The 19781-nt window shown below is 47.0% G+C and overlaps 1 protein-coding gene across 1 annotated transcript; it reads left to right on the top strand.

Annotated features, from left to right (window-relative positions):
- Positions 1 to 1397: 1397 nt before the first annotated feature.
- LOC8028686 (leukocyte elastase inhibitor-like) lies at positions 1398 to 18958 on the top strand. Its single transcript, XM_040504941.2, has 6 exons — positions 1398 to 1432; positions 7553 to 7714; positions 8563 to 8784; positions 9939 to 10282; positions 12093 to 12337; positions 18395 to 18958. Exons 2-6 carry the CDS (start codon positions 7560 to 7562, stop codon positions 18749 to 18751), a joined length of 1323 nt encoding a protein of 440 aa, XP_040360875.1. The 5' UTR covers positions 1398 to 1432; positions 7553 to 7559; the 3' UTR covers positions 18752 to 18958.
- The last annotated feature ends 823 nt before the right edge of the window (positions 18959 to 19781 follow it).

Below are 19781 nucleotides of genomic sequence, written 5' to 3' on the forward strand. Positions count from 1 at the left end.
TTCTTATTTATCAACGTCTGAACTTTAGTTTCTAGGGATTCGTAACCTTTAATTCACGTCAGTTCGCCATTCTTTCCGTAATTTCGCTAAAAGGGTTCGGAAACAGGATCACAAGCACATAGCCAGGATTTTGTTTCGGGTAGGGCCCGCCCATGACAAAATGTTGTATGAGGGGGAGTGGGAGGGGAGGCCCCAGCAAAATGGAAGATTCCGGGGGGGGGGGGGGGGGGGGGGGGGGGGGGGGCGAGGGGGAGCCTGGGCTTAATGGGCCGCCCTCCTGGCTACGTGCCTGCATGATCAGCTCTACTGCTGTTGGAATTCACTTATGCTAGATTTCCACCCTCTTCCAGAAAGATTGTTTCAAGCCGGATGTGTTCTAACTTGAGAGCCTTCTCGTGGGGGAAGCTGAAGTCGAGTCTCGGTACCTGTCGTTTCGTTTAGTGCTTCAGTAAAGTCCGAGGAGCCAGGAATTTATTACGGGTGAGGGGGACGGGGGGGGGGGGGGGGGGGGGGGGGCGTCATGCCTCCACACTCAAAACTGTTCCGTGCCTACTTGTACTAATGTCTACTTGCATTAATTAAAACTACATGTTTACTTGCACTAATTAAAAAGTTAATTTACAATATTTACTGTCCTCTTGACCGTATAACTCACCAGCACGAACCGCATAAGTGTAGCTTTCACGGCTTTTTTTTTTAAACAAAACTGAAAGAATAAGTAAAAACACCATATATATATATATATAGAGAGAGAGAGAGAGAGAGAGAGAGAGAGGTGAACTACACGACGCGACATAAGACCCCAGACGTCGTCCTTACACATCAGATATACTTCCGGAACCCCTGGCAAGGCCTTGGGATGCCCGCGAACTCCACCATGCGCCCGTCGCCTTCCGCCGTGCTTTGGTTCCGCGTGCACGCTCGAGGTCGCGAGACGCAGCAGCGTTATCGGAGGCAGTGGAGCACGCGCTGGAATCGGGACAACTGAAGCACTTCCCTGCCATTCTCATCTTGTCTGTCGGTGACCATTAGCACCGACATTAGAGTAACTGTATAGGCTCTGCTTGCAGAGCCGCAAGCGGAGCATATACAGTTACTCTAACCGACAACCGACATCACCGACATATTTCGTTGGCGCCCCCTTGTGGTTTCCATGCGTGACGTCTCGACCGGAATTCGCCCAGCCGTGACGTCGCGAGTTGGGATCCTGGCTACTTATCATCAGTTCGTAAACCGACACCGTCGGCAGTGGCGTCGGAACTATTTTTCCCCTGGGGGAGCAAAAACAAATACTACCATAAACATCATCATCATCATTTATTTTCTTTGAGGGCTCATGCAGGGCACTATACTGGGGTCGTACATATGATTACATAAATAAATAAACACAGTTAACACACCGTCATAAGACCATGATATAAACACGCTACAAGTGAGCGCACTAACTGTGACAGATAATTAAAAAGCTAGAACCAAAAATGTATCCTTTGTGTGACGTTTTCTCAAGGTTTTGTTACCGATATTCTATTTGACCACACTGACTGTTTATGTACATGCATTATTTGACACGATGACGTTTCTTCTGTGTTCATAAATGATTAACGTAATTATGGAGAAACCAAATACCAGAGAAGAGTCTGTAATTAGAAGGAATAGGGCAATAAATGGAATATATGAAAGATACATGCGTATTGATGGCGCAAATTAACTCTAATTAAAAACAGTCCCAGTTGCTTAGAAAACCTAGGAAAGGAATTTCAGGAAGAACTAGTGGTCGAGTTAAACGTAACAGAGATAACATTGAGAAATCTATAAATCGATGACACGGTAGCTCTGTCGCTGAGGTAGCCTTGGGAGCGACACCAAAGTTATAAAAGCTACACACGTACACACAAGCCAGCCCACGTGTCCCGGTATATATGTAAATAGCAAAAAGAAAGGTTGGTCAGCAGTACCACAGATTTTCATTAATCACAGAATATGAACTCCAGACAAACAATAGGATATTATGAAACATAAAAAAGATTCCGCGTGAGATACCGTCAGCTGGGAGGAACGAACAAGCAAATGTTGTAAACGTGTTCCAGGAAAAATTACAACATGCGCATATTTGTATCATAGACCTAAAGTAACATTGCAATAGTTACTTTACATTGTCAGCGAGAAAATTATGTCAACGCAATTATAAACATAATTTACATATCTTGTGCATAATTTATAAAGAAAGAAAAATAAACGAACAATATTGGCTGTAAAAACGAACAGAAGCGTCGCTACAGTTTCCACCGTGACGTCATGGGGAGGACAGAGATTTTTCTCGTGAGATTATGATCGCACGAATCAAAATACAATCACGCTATGGAAAAATAAAGCAAAAAGGATCTTCCCAGCTATCAGCAGCCGATACCCAACTGTTCGCAAGTTGACCCGGCTGAAATATTGTCTCCTTGACTCACTCTGGCAGGCCGCCAAAAGGAGCCACTGAAACTTCTCGGTGCTAATAACCATAACTTGTAATAAATATAGAGTTTACATATACCCTCCTGAGCGATGTTAGAACTGCTTAAAAGTCGCACAAACATACTTAGGCATTTTTACATTTCACAGTCATGCTGTGCCAAACGTGGACTTCCTTTCCGTGGTTCGTGCGACAAAGGTTTGAATCACGGAATCTAAGCTCAAAGTGGCCGTCAGCGCGCCGTGCACGTGCAATAAGAGTAGATGAGTCAACCTTTCCTATGACATTGTGCTTCGAAAGCAAGTTTTCATACGTCGCAGGGCACTGAAGGATCGTTCGGATGATGCCGACGACGCGGGGACCATGAGAACGAGAAGCACAAGTTTGAAAACTTCCTCAAAAATTAATTTCACGTTTGGAGCTTGATCTTTCAGCAATGCATGAACATCTTGAATGGTGTCGCACTTGCTGCTTCCAAGTGACGGCAGCAATATCAATTGTGCAGCAAGCCGGGAGACGTCGAAATCAGAAGTTTGGAGCCCCAGTTCCTCTTCCAAGACTGCGGCAGAGGGAGGCTTCCTCTTGGCGGCATCAGTCACAGTTCCTTCTAGACGAACAAGCTCGTCGAGACCAGGCTGCGGGAATCTCCTGTGAATTTCCGCCGTCAGAGTATCGACCAGCTCAAAAAAATCCTTTCTCAGGGCATCGTGGCGAACTTTCGAGGAGGCCGAAGGCTCGTCAAGCCGTTTAAACACGACTTTTTTTCTCGGCCTCCGCCATTTTTTTAAAATGGAAAATAAATTATTATTATTATTATTATTATCCTTGTTGGCTTAGACGAACCTGCCTTCTTCTGTTTTGAACTAACACAACGTAAATAAATTTACTATTACTATTACTATTACTATATTGTGCTTGGGGACCCTATTTCTTATAAAATTACAGTAATGATTGCTACTGTGGTGTAAAAAGCTGACGTTGTGACCAGTACAACTGTTTTGCATTCAGAAATTGTCGGGAAAATCAAGAAAATTGCTAATAATATAAATATATCAAACAATAAAACTGAGGGCTTACCAGTAGGGGTGTCAAGAACGCTGAGACTGCTGCTCGTGAATCGTCGCAGAACGAGGAGCTTGTTGACCATAAAAGCTTTGCTCAAAAACTTTGAAAAATTGAGGCCATATGAAGGCGAGAGTTCAGCTGGGGCAGGGGATTGAACAGTTAAAAAATACTCCAGAAATATTGGAGACAGGCGAAGCTCTATATGTTTACTTCGCCACAGTCGCGTCATGGACAGAGAGGACAGACTCTCCAGCAGCAGTATGCTGTTTATAAAGGATGTTGGCAGTAGCATTTTAATTTTTCCTCCGCTCCGCCCCATCTCCCTCCATCGCACCAGCCAACAAAAGGATGTCGCTACTGGCGGTATACGCAGACATCGACTTATCCCCAAGCTTCTGAAGAATCATCTACCGGCCAAAGGAAAGCGAGTCACCTTCTTCCTGCTTCCTAGTATCCGCTCTTCCATTCGCCGACACCGCGGCACTGGCAGGTCGAGAGATGCTTCCGGCTAGTTCAGAAAGTCACTCACAGGAATAGTGCGGCTAACGCTAGAAGCCCCCAAGGGCGCTAGACTGGCTCCCGAAAACTCTTTGGAGGCGAAACAAAAAGAAGACGCGGTCTTCGCAAATTATCTTGGCGCTTCCCCCGGGCATTGAGATTTTTGAAGCTTCTGAAGGTCGCGCACTTGCGGCAGGCGGCCAGGTCGAGTGCTGTCTATTTTTTCATCTATGTACAGTCTGAAGGTCATTCACGGGAATAGTAAGTTTAAAACGGTGAGTATACCGTTCACCGACAATCGCAAGCTCTCTAGGGACCCAACTGCCCCCCCCCCTCCCCCCTCACTCAGTGAATTGGAAGGGCATTTTAAGAACGGCTTCCAGCTTTTTGAAGACCCCGAAGGCCGCGTACATGCGACGGGAGGCCAGCTTGACGAATTCTTCCTACGAGGGTCATTTACAACAATTTATCTGCTGTAGACGGCGAACGTCAAAATCGCTATTTTTCCAGGGTCTTTTTCTCCAGGGCCAAATTTACGCTGGGGCTTATCCTTCGGGCTAGGCCCCAAATGATCGGCTTTTGTGGCGATGGCTCGAAAATCTGACTGAACGAAAACGGAGAGGCAACCCCAAAACAGCAGGCGCCAAATGCTCTGTAAAAACCAAAATCAATATGCGTAAAAAAAAAAAAAAAAAAGAAACAAAATTTGACTGAGGTAGATTGGGAGAGCCGTGCTACCTCATTTGTAAATAAGGGGGAGCCGTCGCTCCCCTGCACCAGAGCCGTAAATGTAGAGAGTTTGGCCATTCGTTGGGAAGTATAGACCGTTTTATCGTGGGCAGCGCCATTTTGAGAGCGAGAGAGAAAAGGGGAAAGGGCTACCGGCGCTTTCCCCCTTTCTGATTGTGTAGAAAGAGTAAAAGACCCGGATGAGAGGCTTGGCCGGTGTTGGGTGTCTGCTGTGCCCCAACTTCCTTCGCGCTTTCTTTTCTGTATTGAACTCGCAAACTTAATTAGAGCCACGGGCTTCGATGGCAACAGTCCCCCGGTCATCGGGACACCATTGCTCGGTCATAGGGTGCACGAATAATGACAGAAAGCGTCGAATACCGGCCAAGGACCTGGTAGCTTGCATGGAATTCGGGAAGGCACGTGCGGCTGCAATGTTTTGAAGCTCCACCGCTTTTCGCGTGACTGGAATTGATGAACCATTCATAAATTTTTGCTTGCAATAGGCCCATTTCAACGCAGCCGTTTTTAGTAATGAACAAGCGATACACGAAACGGGAACCTCAATTAACTATTGTAAACACCCGGAGCTGCTACATATCGTTTTGCTGCGCTGCTTTTATCTTGCGTGTCCGTGTTCTCATATTCAATTGTGGATGAACGACGAAGACGTTCTAGATGTGCTTATATCAAACCGCAGAAAGCGTCAAAGTAGCCACGAATTATTTTACTACTTGATGCAATATTTTGAGTACTAACCTTCAATTTCTATCACTGACACGTTCGCTGCCGCTGTTCCCCCCGTTGCCGCACTGGCGGATGCCATGACTCGAACAGAGAAACGTACACACTGGGCTCGAAGACGCAGATCGCAACACACGAGTCGTACACTGGAGCGACTATCCAGCTTTTCAAAGCGCCCAATCAACGGAAACAACCCAAACAACCCACCAGCGGCACTCCAAGGAGCGCTTTTGCAGGCTCTCTGGTATCGCACAGGGGATCGCTATTCAGGAAAACCGACAGAACTACCTTTTCAACAATTTCTAGCCTAACCCGGCGGCGGAAATAAGCCTTCAACTAAGTGTTGTAAATGATGAAATCGAGTCAGTCACCACTGCAAATTATCAATATTAAGATAAATTCAGTTACAAAATTTTACAAGCTGAAACAGCAATTATCACGAGAAAACTGGCACGCACCTTGCGAGCGTACCCCATGTTCATCGGCGGTACAGCGTTCGGTGCGCGCTCCATTCACAAGCTGTTCCGAGCACAGTCGAGAAGATGGTGTTGAGGAAATGTCCTTTCGGTTTACGAACGCGATCCACTGCCGGCAAGACCGGGGTCATGTGGAAAGCGATGGAGCTTAAAGACATTGCAGCCGCTCTCGCCTTGCCGGATTCATAGCAAGCTACATAGGTCCTCGGACAGTATTCGACGCTTTCTGTCGTCATTCGTGCACCCTATGGCCGAGCAATAGTGTCCCGATGACCGGGAAACTGTTGCCATCGAAGCTCGTGGCTCTAATTAAGTTTGCGAGTTTAAAACAGAAAAGAAAGCGCGAACGAAGTTGGGGCACAGCAGACACCCAACACCGGCCAAGCCTCTCATCCGGGACTTTCACTCTTTCTACACAATCAGAAAGAGGGAAAGCGCCGGTAGCCCTTTCCCTTTTTCTCTCTCGCCCTCTTTCAGTAAAACGGTAGGAGGCGCCATCGGCCGAAAGCGGGCTGGGCGTGTTCCAGGGAGTCTTCAAAAATTTGAATGTGACCAACCAGAAGCCGGAAATAATACCCTGGCGGTGGTCGCGAGAAACAAACCTGATAACTGCATAGGAGTAACTATTAATGGTTGAAAATATAGTACACGTGATGTTTCAATCACGTTAATCCAAAATGATGGTGAAAGAGTGCGACTAGCGGAACGATTGACATGATCCGTACGCCAAGCGCCCATCATCCGTACGCCAAGCGCCCAGAGCCGGGAATCTGCCGTCCGAGCGGCCACACTCTGCTCGAGCAAAACAGAGTTGAGCGGCGCATTCGTTTCTTACATCTTTCTGCATGATCATGATCAAAGAAACACGTGAACCCTATTTTCAACCACGAAGAGTTACTACACTTCACTCTTACGCGCTTATTAAAACCATATATGAACATAGACTTTTGATCAGAACTGTTTGCCGCTACCACCGCTAGGGGATTCTTTTCTGCTTCTGGTTGATCAAGAGAGCATACCAAGCCCTCTTTCCAACTGTGCCGCACGCCCTGACTCTGCCCGCGCCTCCCATTGACCAAACTCTCTACATATACGGCTCTGCCCTGCACCCCCTGTTCCGGCGCCCCTGACCGTCGGAGTTGACAGATTCACAAGTACTCACAACGGTCTTGTGCCCATGGCTTGGTCAATCGTGGAAACTGAGGGAGAGGAGGAGACGAGTGGGCGGGGACGTTTGAACGCCGAGCTCTGATTGGAACGATTAGGGGGTAGAACTAAAGTTAGCTGCCTTTGTCTCCACTGCGAACGCATTCGAATGCGAAAGCCAAACGCCAGACACCGGCGTTCCGCATTCGAACGCCTAGCGCACCCTCGACCACAGGGGTCCCAGGATTTGGGGACAATCGCGTCCCCTTTCGGAGGGGGTGACGAGGGTATAGCGTCTAAGATGGCGCTGTCCCCCTCGCCACCGACGGATGCGTGCGGCTGAACAAATGAATCCAGCGGCTCGCTCCGCGGCCGCTGGATTCGAGGAAAGGAAATGACCGCATTTCCACAAGTTTCACAGCTCTACGTTTTGCAGGTCCAAGATGGCGCATGTGCTGCAGTCGCTGGCGACCGCAGCCCTGCTGCTGTTGCTACTGCTGCCGGAGTGTCCAGACGCCCAACAGGGCTTGCCCTTCAGCACGCGCAAGCTAGCCTTCTCTGCAAATCAGTTCGGTCTGGACCTGTATCGAGCTCTCAGGTAGGACTCGGGAAGTGGGGAGGCGGAATGCAGCATTATTTAAGACACTTCACGTCAGCTGAACAGCACTTCGTTCTAACACTCTCTCTCTCTCTATATATATATATATATATATATAAAAATGGGAAGAACGGAAGTGCGCCTTATTTTACACTCCCGCTAGGGAGGAATGTAGCACGTGCAAGATGGCGTTAAAAATTGTACTAGTGAATATTATAGACATACAAGTCTCCATTAAACATCGCGAGTAGTCGAATCATTTTTCAAACACTGTCGGAGAGTGAACGTCTGGGCGACCAATGAAGGCGATGTTGGGGAAGCTTTTTGCAACCGGAAAAGGACAAGTTACCACATTTGTCGTCCTCATTCGCTCCGAGTCAAATACTCGAATGGTTGCATGCAATAAAGAGCCATAATGTAATCTGGATTCGAATTTCTATACCTGTTTTCACCTCAAGAAGCATAGGAAAAAAAGTCCGGCTTCTCGCGGATAATTACTAATTTTCACCTTTAGGTGGAGATTTAAGATATATTTATTAGCACTTTAGAGTGTATACACGTTATCTTATCAAGGAGTACACGTTTCAAACGCCAAAAGCATCGCCTGTGCCTCGGACAACCAAATCTGGCGAGAACTATTTCGCGCGGCGTATGAACAATGCGCAAAACGTACTGTTTTCTTGAGGTGAAAACGGGTATAGATGGCTAACCGACACCAGAATCCTTTGTTCAACTGAACAGACTGTTGTAAGCGACTCCATGGCTGATTAGCAAATGTCACGTATTCGGCTGAACAGTCGACTCCGAGGCTCGAGCCTCATTTTCACTGAGTCATTGCATACTTCCAGGGACTCTGAGCCTCCGTCCGGCTCCGAGGGAAACGTGGCACTGTGCCCGTTCTGCGTGAGCTCTTCACTGGGCATGCTGCTGCTGGGCGCCCGGGGCCCCACCGCGCTGGCGCTCCGCCACGTGCTGTACCTGTGGGGCATGCAGCACCTGCACCTGGCCGTCAGGGACCTGTCCGCACACCTGGCGCTTAACCTCAGGGACGCCCACCTCCTGCTCTTCAGGTACGACGGCAGGGGCCAGGCGGACGGACACGATAATCACCAATTCAGTCTTTCCGGCGATCACACTTTTTCCGTCTGACTGTGATAGACTGCATTGCAATCGCTCGTGTGCGCTTACGAGAGAGCAGACTGGCGGTATCTACCGGGTCGTCTTGAAACGGTTCCGATCTGCGTATATATATTACGCATCATTCTCACCGTGTGCTTAAAATAATTTTGACGTTATAAGACGCCACGCCATTGCTCATAGATTGTGCGTCAATTTCATCTCGCAAATACTGCGAAACCTTTGGTCTAATTATGTGGAGATCGAACGTATGTTACCTCCTCGTAAGCGATTACAAGGGGTTGCATGATGCTGTCGATGGCACCGCAACGACGCAGTCGTCGTTTTAATGTTGTCTTACTAAACGGTATTCAAATGTTATTTTTTTATTATTTTCTTATTGTCCGTATTGAGAGTGCTGGGCCAGTTTATTTTATTTATCGGTGTTTTAGAGCGTAGCTCTTAGGGGCCCGTTCCCGGCTTGAGCGGCGTCGGCGTCGCCGTCGGCGTCGCCGTTGGCGTCGCCGTCGGCGTCGGCGTAACCAAGGTCATCCCAAGGTCACGTGACCCCCAAAGTCACGGACCCCTCCCAAGGTCATCTCAAGGTCACGTGACCCCAAGATGACCCCACGTGACCCTTTGAAGGTCACGTGACCCCCGAGGTCACGTGACCCCCAAGGTCATCTCAAGGTCACGTGACCCCAAGGTGACCCCTACGTGACCCCCAAGGTCACGTGGGGGTCACCTTGGGGGTCACGTGACCTTGAGGTGACCCCCAGGTCACGCCTCCCCGAGGTCACGTGACCCCCTCCCCGAAGTCACGTGACACCCCCCCCCCCCCGAGGTCACATGACCCCCCCCCCCCGGAGCATATTAAAGAATGAGGGGAGGAGGAGGAGAAGGGGGAGGGGTCTACCCTCCCCTCACTACCCTTCACTCCTCCTCCTCAAGAGCTGCGCTCCAATTCGGCGTTACAGGGATTTGTAAACGGCTTTCACTTTTTGTGTGTATGTTTATTTTCCATTGCCTCATTTGTTACGTTTTATTTTACCCCACACTGCGTAGTTGTAGGCGGTCGGCGATTCAATCAATAAATGACTTTTTGCAGGAGCCTGTACGTGCAGCGTGATTTTGGCGTCAAGTACCCGTTCCAGCGATCGCTGTACCACTTCTACAACGCGTCGGTGCACTCGCTGGACTTTGCGTCGAACGCCGAGGAGGCCCGGCAGCACATCAACGCCGTGGTGGAGAAACAGAGCCAGTCCCAGCTGGCCAACATCCTGCCGGACACGCCGCCGCCATGGACGCAGCTCCTGCTGCTCAGCGGCCTCAACCTCGACACCCACATCGAGCTGGACCTCGTGCCAGCCGAAGGGGTCCGCTGGAGGGCGCGCGCCGAGCCCGCCGACGACAGCGCCGCCCTGGCGGCGTCTGCGGAAGGTGCGCCAACCAGTGCGGGAGTCTCGAAAACCACGCGTGATAAATGGCAAATGATGTCGTGTCTAGTGTGTGTCCTCGTGACGTAGAAAACCTTGCGCTGGCGGCCTTGTTATACAGGACGTGTAGAGTAGTTTCGATTAAAGCACTGTAAACGTGTTTAGGGGTTAAAAGCGCTAAAAACGACGGACGAGTAGGAGAGACACACACCACAGAGCGCTTTTGGTGTGTGTCTCTCCTACTCGTCCGTCGTTTTTAGCGCTCTGTGGTGTGTCTCTCCTACTCGTCCGTCGTTTTTAGCGCTTTTAACCCCTAAACATGTTCAACCAACTAGCCCAAATCCAAACCCTTCTGCACTGTAAACGGGGGAGGAACGCGACTCCTCCTCTTCGAACCTCTCCCTTCTTAGGTGCACGACGCTATTTATGAACGAAGGCATCGACTATAGGTTGTTTCCACATGACGTCAATCCGCCACTTTGTTGTTAGTTTGTTTTTTCAAACAAATTTACTACATTGAAAGATTACATCGTAACCGGTTGAAATGATGTCAGCGGTGCTCTACGCATTTGAGAAGGCATGCAAATCCTTGAAATGCTCGAGTTTGGCACACGCCAGACAGATTGCAACAACAAAACGGTGGACGAAATTACGTCAGTGAAAACACCCTATACTCTGTTTCACCTTGTGTTGTACCGCAGGAAAGACTACAAGCGCAAGCTCCTTGCTCTAGGGCACATCTCGGCGGCAAAAGCTCTCGTGCACCAAAGGCAGCTGCCAACGCTATGAGCTCGCGCTTCTAGCCTTCGCTGCGGTACAACATAAGGTGAAACGGAGTATAGAAGGAACATTGTGAACAATGAATCGCGTTATTTCTATATCTACAGTGGCTTTAGCAAATACGTTATTTTACCACGTTGCAGGTTAAGAAAAGTAGGACAAACTCCTCCCCAAAGTCCTCCACTCTTTCCACCACCGTTTGGTCTGGTGAAGTGGAAGAGTTCAGTGCTTTGGAAAGGAGGTTGTCCTGCTTTTCTTAACCTGCAACAGGGTATCCGGGTAGAAACGGAGGAAGAGGAGGAAAAGCCGTCCCCTACGCGCATTCTTCTGCTTTCCCTCAGTTTCCACCTGTATGGCGATTAATTACACCGCAAATATCAAATCGCCTTGGCGCCGACACCGCTGGAAGTGTGCAGCCCTTGGGGTTTTCCCATTTGAATTTGTAGGGGTGACTGGCACCATTTATCGTCCTGGACACGTGTTGAGAATCCGGTATTTCGGTACGCTGTCTGCAGCCCTCTCCCCAAACCCAGCGCAAAAGCATGGTCAGCGCGATACGTGCGCGTTCCCTCGGACGCGGGCCGTCCCCACCGCAAGAGAGGATTTGGCGTCACAGGTGCCCTGTCTAAAGCAAATCAGCAAAATAGAATGTAATCTCCTATACTTCGTTTCACCGTAGCTAGGCAAAGAGCGAATGCTACGGACTCCTCGAGCCAATCAGAGCGACCGGGGCGAAGCACGCGACTCATCAGAAGTACGGGGGCAGGAGCATAACCCAAGCAGTTGGAGAAGAAAGGAACGCGGACCCTCTCTTGCGTGTCCCAGACATCGCTTTTCTTTCCCTCGGAGATTAGCCCGCCATTCAAAATTCTCACAAAAGCGGCTTTCCTCACTTTCCCGCGCAACTATAGTGAAAATTACGCCGTTTGCCAGTCAGTTACGGTTAGTTGGCTTTAGCTTCGGTTAATCCCCCGTTCCCCCCGCGTCTCGTGCAGAGCCGTGCCTGCTTGACAGCAGGCAAACCCCGTGTCTCTCAGCAGAGCCAGCTGCCGAGGCCCTAGGCGGGAACCCCGCCATGCTGGAGGCCCGCTGGACGAGGGTGCGGCACGCCCGCCACGACTACCTCAACTGCAGCGCTGTCGAGGTGCCGCTGGCCGGCGGGGGGCTCGTGTCCCTGCTCGCGCTCACGCCCCACACCCACGAGGACATGGCCCTGCTGGAAACGCGCGTGAGCGCCCAGAGAATCAGCGACATCCTGGCCAACATGCAGATACGGAGGGCCAACCTCAAGGTGCGCCACAGACCTCGCTCGGACATAAGTTAGGCCGTAGGTTTTCCCACGGTTTTCCGCGATGATTTGCGTGCACAGACAGGCGACTCGCCGCTGAGGTGGCGCTGCTGTCGTCACTATGCATGCTCATACGGTTCACCTACGCAAATCGGGTTTATGCGCAAGCGTAGGGCCCACATCTGGTGTGGCCAAACGTGGGCTTGTTTGAAACAGCGAGTCAGTAAGTATGGTTCCACGTGTTCGGTAAATACACCAATAAACCTCGAAAAATTATCCCCGAGCCGGTTTTATTCAGACGAAAACAACCAAAATACCCCCCCCCCCCCCCCAAAAAAAAAAAGAAAACTGTTTTTAAACGTAAAAAAAAAAAAAGCAAGCAAGCTTTTTTGGAACAATATTTATGCCTACAGCTATGTGCGTTGTTTCTTGTGTTGGCCAGTCTTCTACACGTTACTCCAAAAAGTAATCGATTGCAATTACTTTAGCTTAAAAAGGTATTAAATGAAATAGATACCAACCCCCCCCCCCCCCCCCCCCGCGAATTTTTTAAAATTTTTATACGGAATTCTAGATAGAATTACCGTAAGTCAAAAATAGTTACTCTTAAAACAATATCTACCGTAAAACAGGGTGAAGATTATGATTTTTTAATTACTAGATAAATCAGAATAATTTGGTTTAAATCAGGTTAATATAAACATCACACATTGATTGATCAATACGTCCGATCACCGAAAACGACACAGAAGAAAGAATTGCTGTTCAATTCAATTTGCTACTTTTTATTAACAAACCCCGCCGTAGCAGAATAGAAACAGCTTGATATCGTTTAGTTAGTGAAAAAGCTTTTTCTTTAGCGTTCTAAATTTCTTGCATTGGGACGTTAAGTAACTTACGAACGAAGTGGATGGTAGAAAGCTCAAAGTTCCGATTTGCTCAAAAGACCGCTGCTTTGCGTTCAGCCTCATATAAACATTTCTCACCCAATGATTCCTTGATTTAAATACAAAACAAATGCATATAGAAAGCATAAAATAACATATTAATGGGATTCTTTCTTGCGGATAAGTTTAGAAATGGGAAAACAAATTATTACTCGATTTCAGTTATAGGAAAACCGGTCCGATTTAAATCACGATATAAATCGTCCAGATCCTTTTTTCTCCACCGTGCTGTAAAGGCCCGTTCACACTCTTGCGACCTCTTAGAACTGGGTGCCTTGAAACGTCTTACGAGGACACACTGGTGCCATCTATTGGGTAGCAGTGTAAACTTGACGGTCCGGCATATTGTCTCTTTCTCTCGCGCATTACCCTTTCTTTCTTGGCTCGAAAATCTTGTGTCAACGTTATAAACGAGCCTTTCTTATAGGTATTACGCACATTTGAACTTGAAAATCCCGCAAAACCTTCGCTCTTGTGAAATGCAGTTCCAGGGTCACCGCATAGATGGTGCCAGAATGCCACTGTGTTCCCTCGTCCTAAGAAATTTTAAGAGGTTTTAACAGGCCTGTCTCTCGCGATCGTACTTGGTTGCAACAGTGTGAACGGGCCTTTAAACACCGAGCATGCACCCAACAGCGCAAGACAAAAAAGGAGGAGACACAAAGGGCAGACAGCACCAAGCTTGCTTGTTCTATTGCATTTTTTATGCGTTGGCATCACAATAAGTAGGGATGCCGCAAACTTTTTTCGAACCAAAGTTTTGACTATCGAATCAAGCAGTTCGAAAGATTTCGAATTTTCGAAATTTCTATATTGTAAAATTCGACAGAAGTCGAATTTTCGAACTTGTTAAACTAAGAAGTTAGACGCTTTTCGAACTGTCAAACTTATGACTCTAAAAAATTCAATCCGTGTTTAGACTTTCAAACTTATTACGCTGCAAAATTTGATTCTTGTTGAGCTTTCGAACTTGATAGACCAAAACATTCGATGATTTTCGACCTTTCGTACTTCTTGCACTAATAGTTCGAAGCTTTTCGAACTTTCGATTTCCTATGCTAAGGAAATCGATAATTTTCAAACTTATTTATCAAGGGAATTCGAAAATTTTCGAACTTTCGAATTCTGAAATGTAAAAAAATTCGACGAACTTCGAAGTTTTAGGGTAAAAGTTTGACGTTCGTTGAACTTCGAAAGACTGGCGGACGGTTTCATTTGAATTCAAATAGTGAGGTACATTCATACTTTTTTTTTCTCGAATCTTTACATGTGGTGCTACGTTCCTTAAGAAAGACAATGCCATTTATTTCAATGTCCTGGCATGCATAGTTTAAAAAAAAGAAATTTCCCGAAGGGGCGAGGAAGGACGATGGTTTTTTTGACGATTGTAGTTTGTGCCATATTTGAAACAGCAGGGGTGGAACTCATGAAATGTACTTGGGAGCAGCCACGGGAGCAGCTGAAACAGCTGTTTTGGAGCAGCTAAAACTTCATTCTGGAGCAGGCTAGGAGCAGCTCAGATCAGTTTTCATTGCACTGCAGCTTGTGTCTTATAGACGAACACGGGAGCACTTTCAATTGTGCTTAGCAGCACAGACGAACATGAGTGGCTAGGAACCTAGGTAGATGGGATAACAGTGTAACAGATGCGAAAACTTGGGCTTAGTGAGAACCAAAAAGCAAGTACCATACGTTTCTGAAGATAGTGTCCTGGACATTTTCTGACTGGCTTTTAGCTGCTCAAATTGGAAACCAGCGATGCTTATCACGCAACCCACACGTGCTCGACTTAGTAATTATATGTGCGAACTACGTAACGTGCGTAAGCAACGGACGTGCAGTTGCGCGGAGGAACAGGGCAACACATTTCGAGTTTATCCTATTGTGCAACTCAATATCGAAGCAGCAGACGATTAAAGGAGGAGTTATCGTATTCGAAGCGATAAGCAGGAGCAAAGTTAAAGTACGCCGAGCAGATCTACCGCTCGCTAGAGAGCTACTGGCTGGTAAGGTTTCGGATCAGTTCTATCAAATCACGATTCATCTTGCGGGAATGCGGTTCCAACTTCTAACAATGTAGTACTAAAGGAAATCTTTTGCTCATTTGTTTTCAACTGGCTGACGTCCGGATCCTGGGCCGCAAAGCCTCAGGCAATCTGACAATTAACGACTCGACCTCACCTCGGCCGACTTGCTTAACCGCTTATGGTTGAAGAATAACAATCTAGTCGCAGGCGGTGTACCGCTTGGAATCCGACCCCCGAGTTTTTTCGCCCGCTTCCGACTCGGGATACGCAGGGAGAATAAAAAGAACAAAGGATTGCAATGGACGACCAGGCTAAACGAGCTCATTGTTGCCAATCGAGTCGATAAAAACCGAAACCAAGACAAAATTCAATTTGTTTTGGCGCACGTTTTGCGATTTGGTGCATAATGACGCGAGGTATTGGCTGTGGCGCAGTTTCTGCAACATGGCGCAAGACGGCGCAGACAGATGCGTCTGGCGCAAAATGGCGCAAATGGCGCAGCCGTTCCACCCCTGAACAGCTTTAGTCAAAGCTATTTATGGTAGAGATGTTAAACTGTTTAAGAATGATTTATGTATAGCTTAGGAAAGTGTCGTCTTAAGATGTAATTATTGTTATTCAAGGTAAGTTTCGACGAAATGTCCAAACATGTATCTACGGGTAATTATGCCCTAAACTTGGTATTTTTTTTTTCGTCCAAGTTGTTTGAGGCGGTCAAAATTACTGTTCTATGGTCACACGTCACACTGCACAGGCAAATATTCCAGCACATCCGGGACACTCGTCGTCTCATTTGATTGCCTGACCCAACTTCGCAGAGTCTAAATATCACACCTTAACTGTTCTACACCCGATTTCGTGAAAACATTATTTGAAACTAAAACTATGGAGGAACATGAAAACCGGACATCGAACTTTGAAAACTTGGACCTAAAAAAATGTAGAATCTTCGAAAAAAAATATTTTTTTTCAAATTTAGCTTTAAAAGAGAATTGAAACCTTCGAAATTTTCTAATTTTATGTAGAAAGAAGTTCGAAATCTTATCATTTTTCGAACTTTGTCTACAAAAATACGAAGCGTTCGAATTTTATATTCAAAAAATTTCAAAGTCATCGAATTTTTCGATTTCCAGATCCCAGGAAATTCGAAATTTTTGAATTTCAAGTTAAGAAAGTTTGAAATCTGTCAAAATTTTAGAATTTTATACCAAAGAATTTCGAACTCATTGAATTTTTCGATTTCCAGATCCCAGGAAATTCGAAATTTTCGAATTTCAAGTTAGGAAAGTTTGATATCTTCGAATTTATCGAACCTCAAGTAAAAAAAATATTCAAAATATTCGAACCCGAAATTTTAGAAACTGTGAAAGCTTCGAATTCGAAACACCACTGTGATCGAAAGTTGCGAATTTGAACCTCGGTCGGTACGAAAACATTGAAATTTTGCAAATTCAAAACTCTGTTCGCTTCGGAACCTTAAAAAATATCGAAACCTTTCGAAATCAAACCTAGGGTGGTTCGCGACATCCCTAACAATAAGCATCCACGCGTTACTGTTGAATGGAAAACAAAGCAAAGGACACATCAAGCACCCACCCCAGACGTTCAAGGCCACAAGCCTAGCATGCTCCTCCTCGACGGTCACTTCTCCGGGAACTCTGGTGCACAGAGGTCGCCTCTGCCCGCCCTTCAGCATTTTTGCGCTCTACAAATTTTCGGTGGGAACTTGCTTGGAATTTAAAGGTAGTTAGTTGTAGTTGCTCCAGAAAGTTCTATTCCAGTTTCACTCTGTAAAATGTCCACCATACATCATCGTGCAGTGCAGTAACAAAATTGTTGACGCAAGCGTTAAAAAAAAAAAATTGTTCGATTTTTTTTTTAATTTTGGTTTTTGTTAACAGCAGAATTCAAGACTGAATCATAACTCGTCAACGCCGGCCGCGCGTTCACGGCTGTGAATTAGCATATTTTGTTTGGGTGGTAGGCACTGGAAACGTGCATGTATTGTTCATATCAAGAAATCGGGTTTTGTGCGAAGTAGTTTCTGCAATTGCGCTGTCAGAGAAAGAAATGAAAAAAAATTACTGTCTGTGACTGCATTTCCACGTAGTCATCCTGTAGAGGTCTCCAACCGACTCTTAAGGTGCAGATGGCCACTTTACACGGTAATACAGAGGCCCCCTAGCTCCATCACAGTAACGGGGTAGAACAAAAGACTCGTATCATCAGACGGAGAGAATTTTAGTAAAAGGCTCCTGGCAGGCGCCATGTCAGCGTTTGTGCGTATGGCACATGCTTTGCTCGTTTTTGAAAGCCACGAACGCGCTCGTGCTGGGTTGCGGATTGGGAGACATTGGAAACGTGCATACATGCCATGCCGCCCATGACTACAGTGAAACCCGTTTAGAACGAACCCACGTACAGCAAATTATTGTCGATATCGAACTCACAAAAAAATTAAAATAAAAATGCATATAAAAAATACTTTTATAACAACATATTGGCTATATCGAACTTTTCCCCCCTGGGAACATTTCCAAAAACATGCAAACAACCGTCTTCTAACCTGTCCTGTCCACCCAAAAAGTAGAAAAGAAATAAAATTCCAAAAGCTCAAGTGGCAAACAAAACTGAGTTAAGAGGAGTGATTCAGAAGGGGAGAAAGGTAAAATAAACTGCACGCACGCACAGGAAAAAAAAAATTTCATTCCAAAGCGTTTTCACACAAAGAGATGCGATTCAGAACAAGAAATAAGCTAAAATTAAAAAAAAAAAAAAAAAACTGCATGCAGGCCAAAAAAAAACAACTTTCCAGCGCATTGTTATAAAGTGGAAGTGAAGAGAAAGAGAAGCTCTCGCCTCACATTGAACGCATCATGGAAGTTCGTTGTAAATAGTTCTTGATATATCGAACTGATCGTAGCATTTCCTGCTGTTCATTATAAACGGGTTTGACTGTATACTCCGCAACTTTTCAAGGCATTTCCGGAAAGAGCCCACGCACAGCTTTATTCAGAACTCTAAATGGGAGGGGGAACACGTGCCTGTACCTTCCAAGTATAGTCCCTGTCCACGTCTCCTTCCAGCTACCCCGCATCAAGATCGAGCACAGCCATGACAACCTGACGGCGCCGCTGAGCCGGATGGGACTGGCGTCGCTCTTCGCTTCCGGACGCGCCCAGCTCTTCGACATGAGCGACGTCCCTTGGCTGCACGTCACCAGCATAGTCCACAAGACAGCTCTGGACATCAAGGGACCCCGGAGCGCCGGCGCTGCGTCTTCGCAGCCCCCCGCGAGTCCTGGTGGACGCCGCCGGGATTCGGCCTTCGTTGGGCCCTCCGAAGAGACCCTAGACCTGGTACTGGACAGGCCGTTCCTTTACTTCGTCGTGGACAACGTCAGCGGTCTTGTCATCGCCTTGGGCAAAGTGGTCAATCCGTAACGGGTCACTGTAATGTCTTTTAGAGCACCACGAAAATCGTGGTGGCTATCAGTTCGTCAAAAAGATGTTTCATGGACAGGTCATTTCACCGAAAGGCATTCCGGGTTCGTCGAACACAACGCTGCTGTTTTCGCAACAAACGTTTGCAGTCTTGCCTGGTTTAAGGGGGAGGAGGGGGCCAAGGCTTGGGTAAACACACCTCAGTGAACTGCACGCTAGCTTTTAGCGGCTTTCAGATACGATTACGCATAGTAATATATACATGTTGAGGAAGCATGTGTCCACAAACACCAGTGTCAACAGAAAGCTGTGCACGAACAGTGTTTCGACGGAACGATAGGGACCGCAAACATTGACATAAGACTAACTACCCTGGTTGATCCAGGCTAGAGCCACAATGAACACGTTTCCAATGCTTACCACCCGAGGGTGGCAAAAAATGCCAAGTCACCAGGATGTGTATGCACCAGCAGTGCCTGCTACTTTGCAGTGGAGCTCCCGTGCATGCTGAAAGCAAATTCTTGTCCAGCAAACACAGTAAGCAGCCCACAGTATTTGGGAACCATATGCCATGACTTGCTTTCATTTCTTATTGTTACTGAGACGTTTCTCAAGCACTGGAGTCACCCCCACGTTCTCAGGGATCTGTCAAGGAATCTCAATCCTGCCCATTTTTTTTTTGTTTTTGTTTTTTAGCAAAAGCCCAGATTCCCCCCCCCCCCCCCCCCCCCCCCAACGTAGAAAATTTGCACTGAATAATACAAATAAATCTTAAAAAAAGACCGTCCAAAAATTTTGGAGACAAAATAAAAACTTAAAAAATAGAACTTTATACATAAGCTAGACTTAGCATACCGTATCAGCACTCCGTTCCAAGATATTTATACGGGTGCCGCCATTTTGGTGCCCAGTGCAGTGGGCACTATCGGCAATTGTTACACGATTCGAAAATGCGGCTTCCGTGGCTCCAGATTCCACAGTGTCAGGAAACTCGAGAGATGTAGTTTTGCACTGTCACGGAACGTTTTTT

The sequence above is a fragment of the Ixodes scapularis genome, unplaced genomic scaffold, assembly GCF_016920785.2.
Source record: "Ixodes scapularis isolate PalLabHiFi unplaced genomic scaffold, ASM1692078v2 PGA_scaffold12__126_contigs__length_90152505, whole genome shotgun sequence".
NCBI lineage: Eukaryota > Metazoa > Arthropoda > Arachnida > Ixodida > Ixodidae > Ixodes > Ixodes scapularis.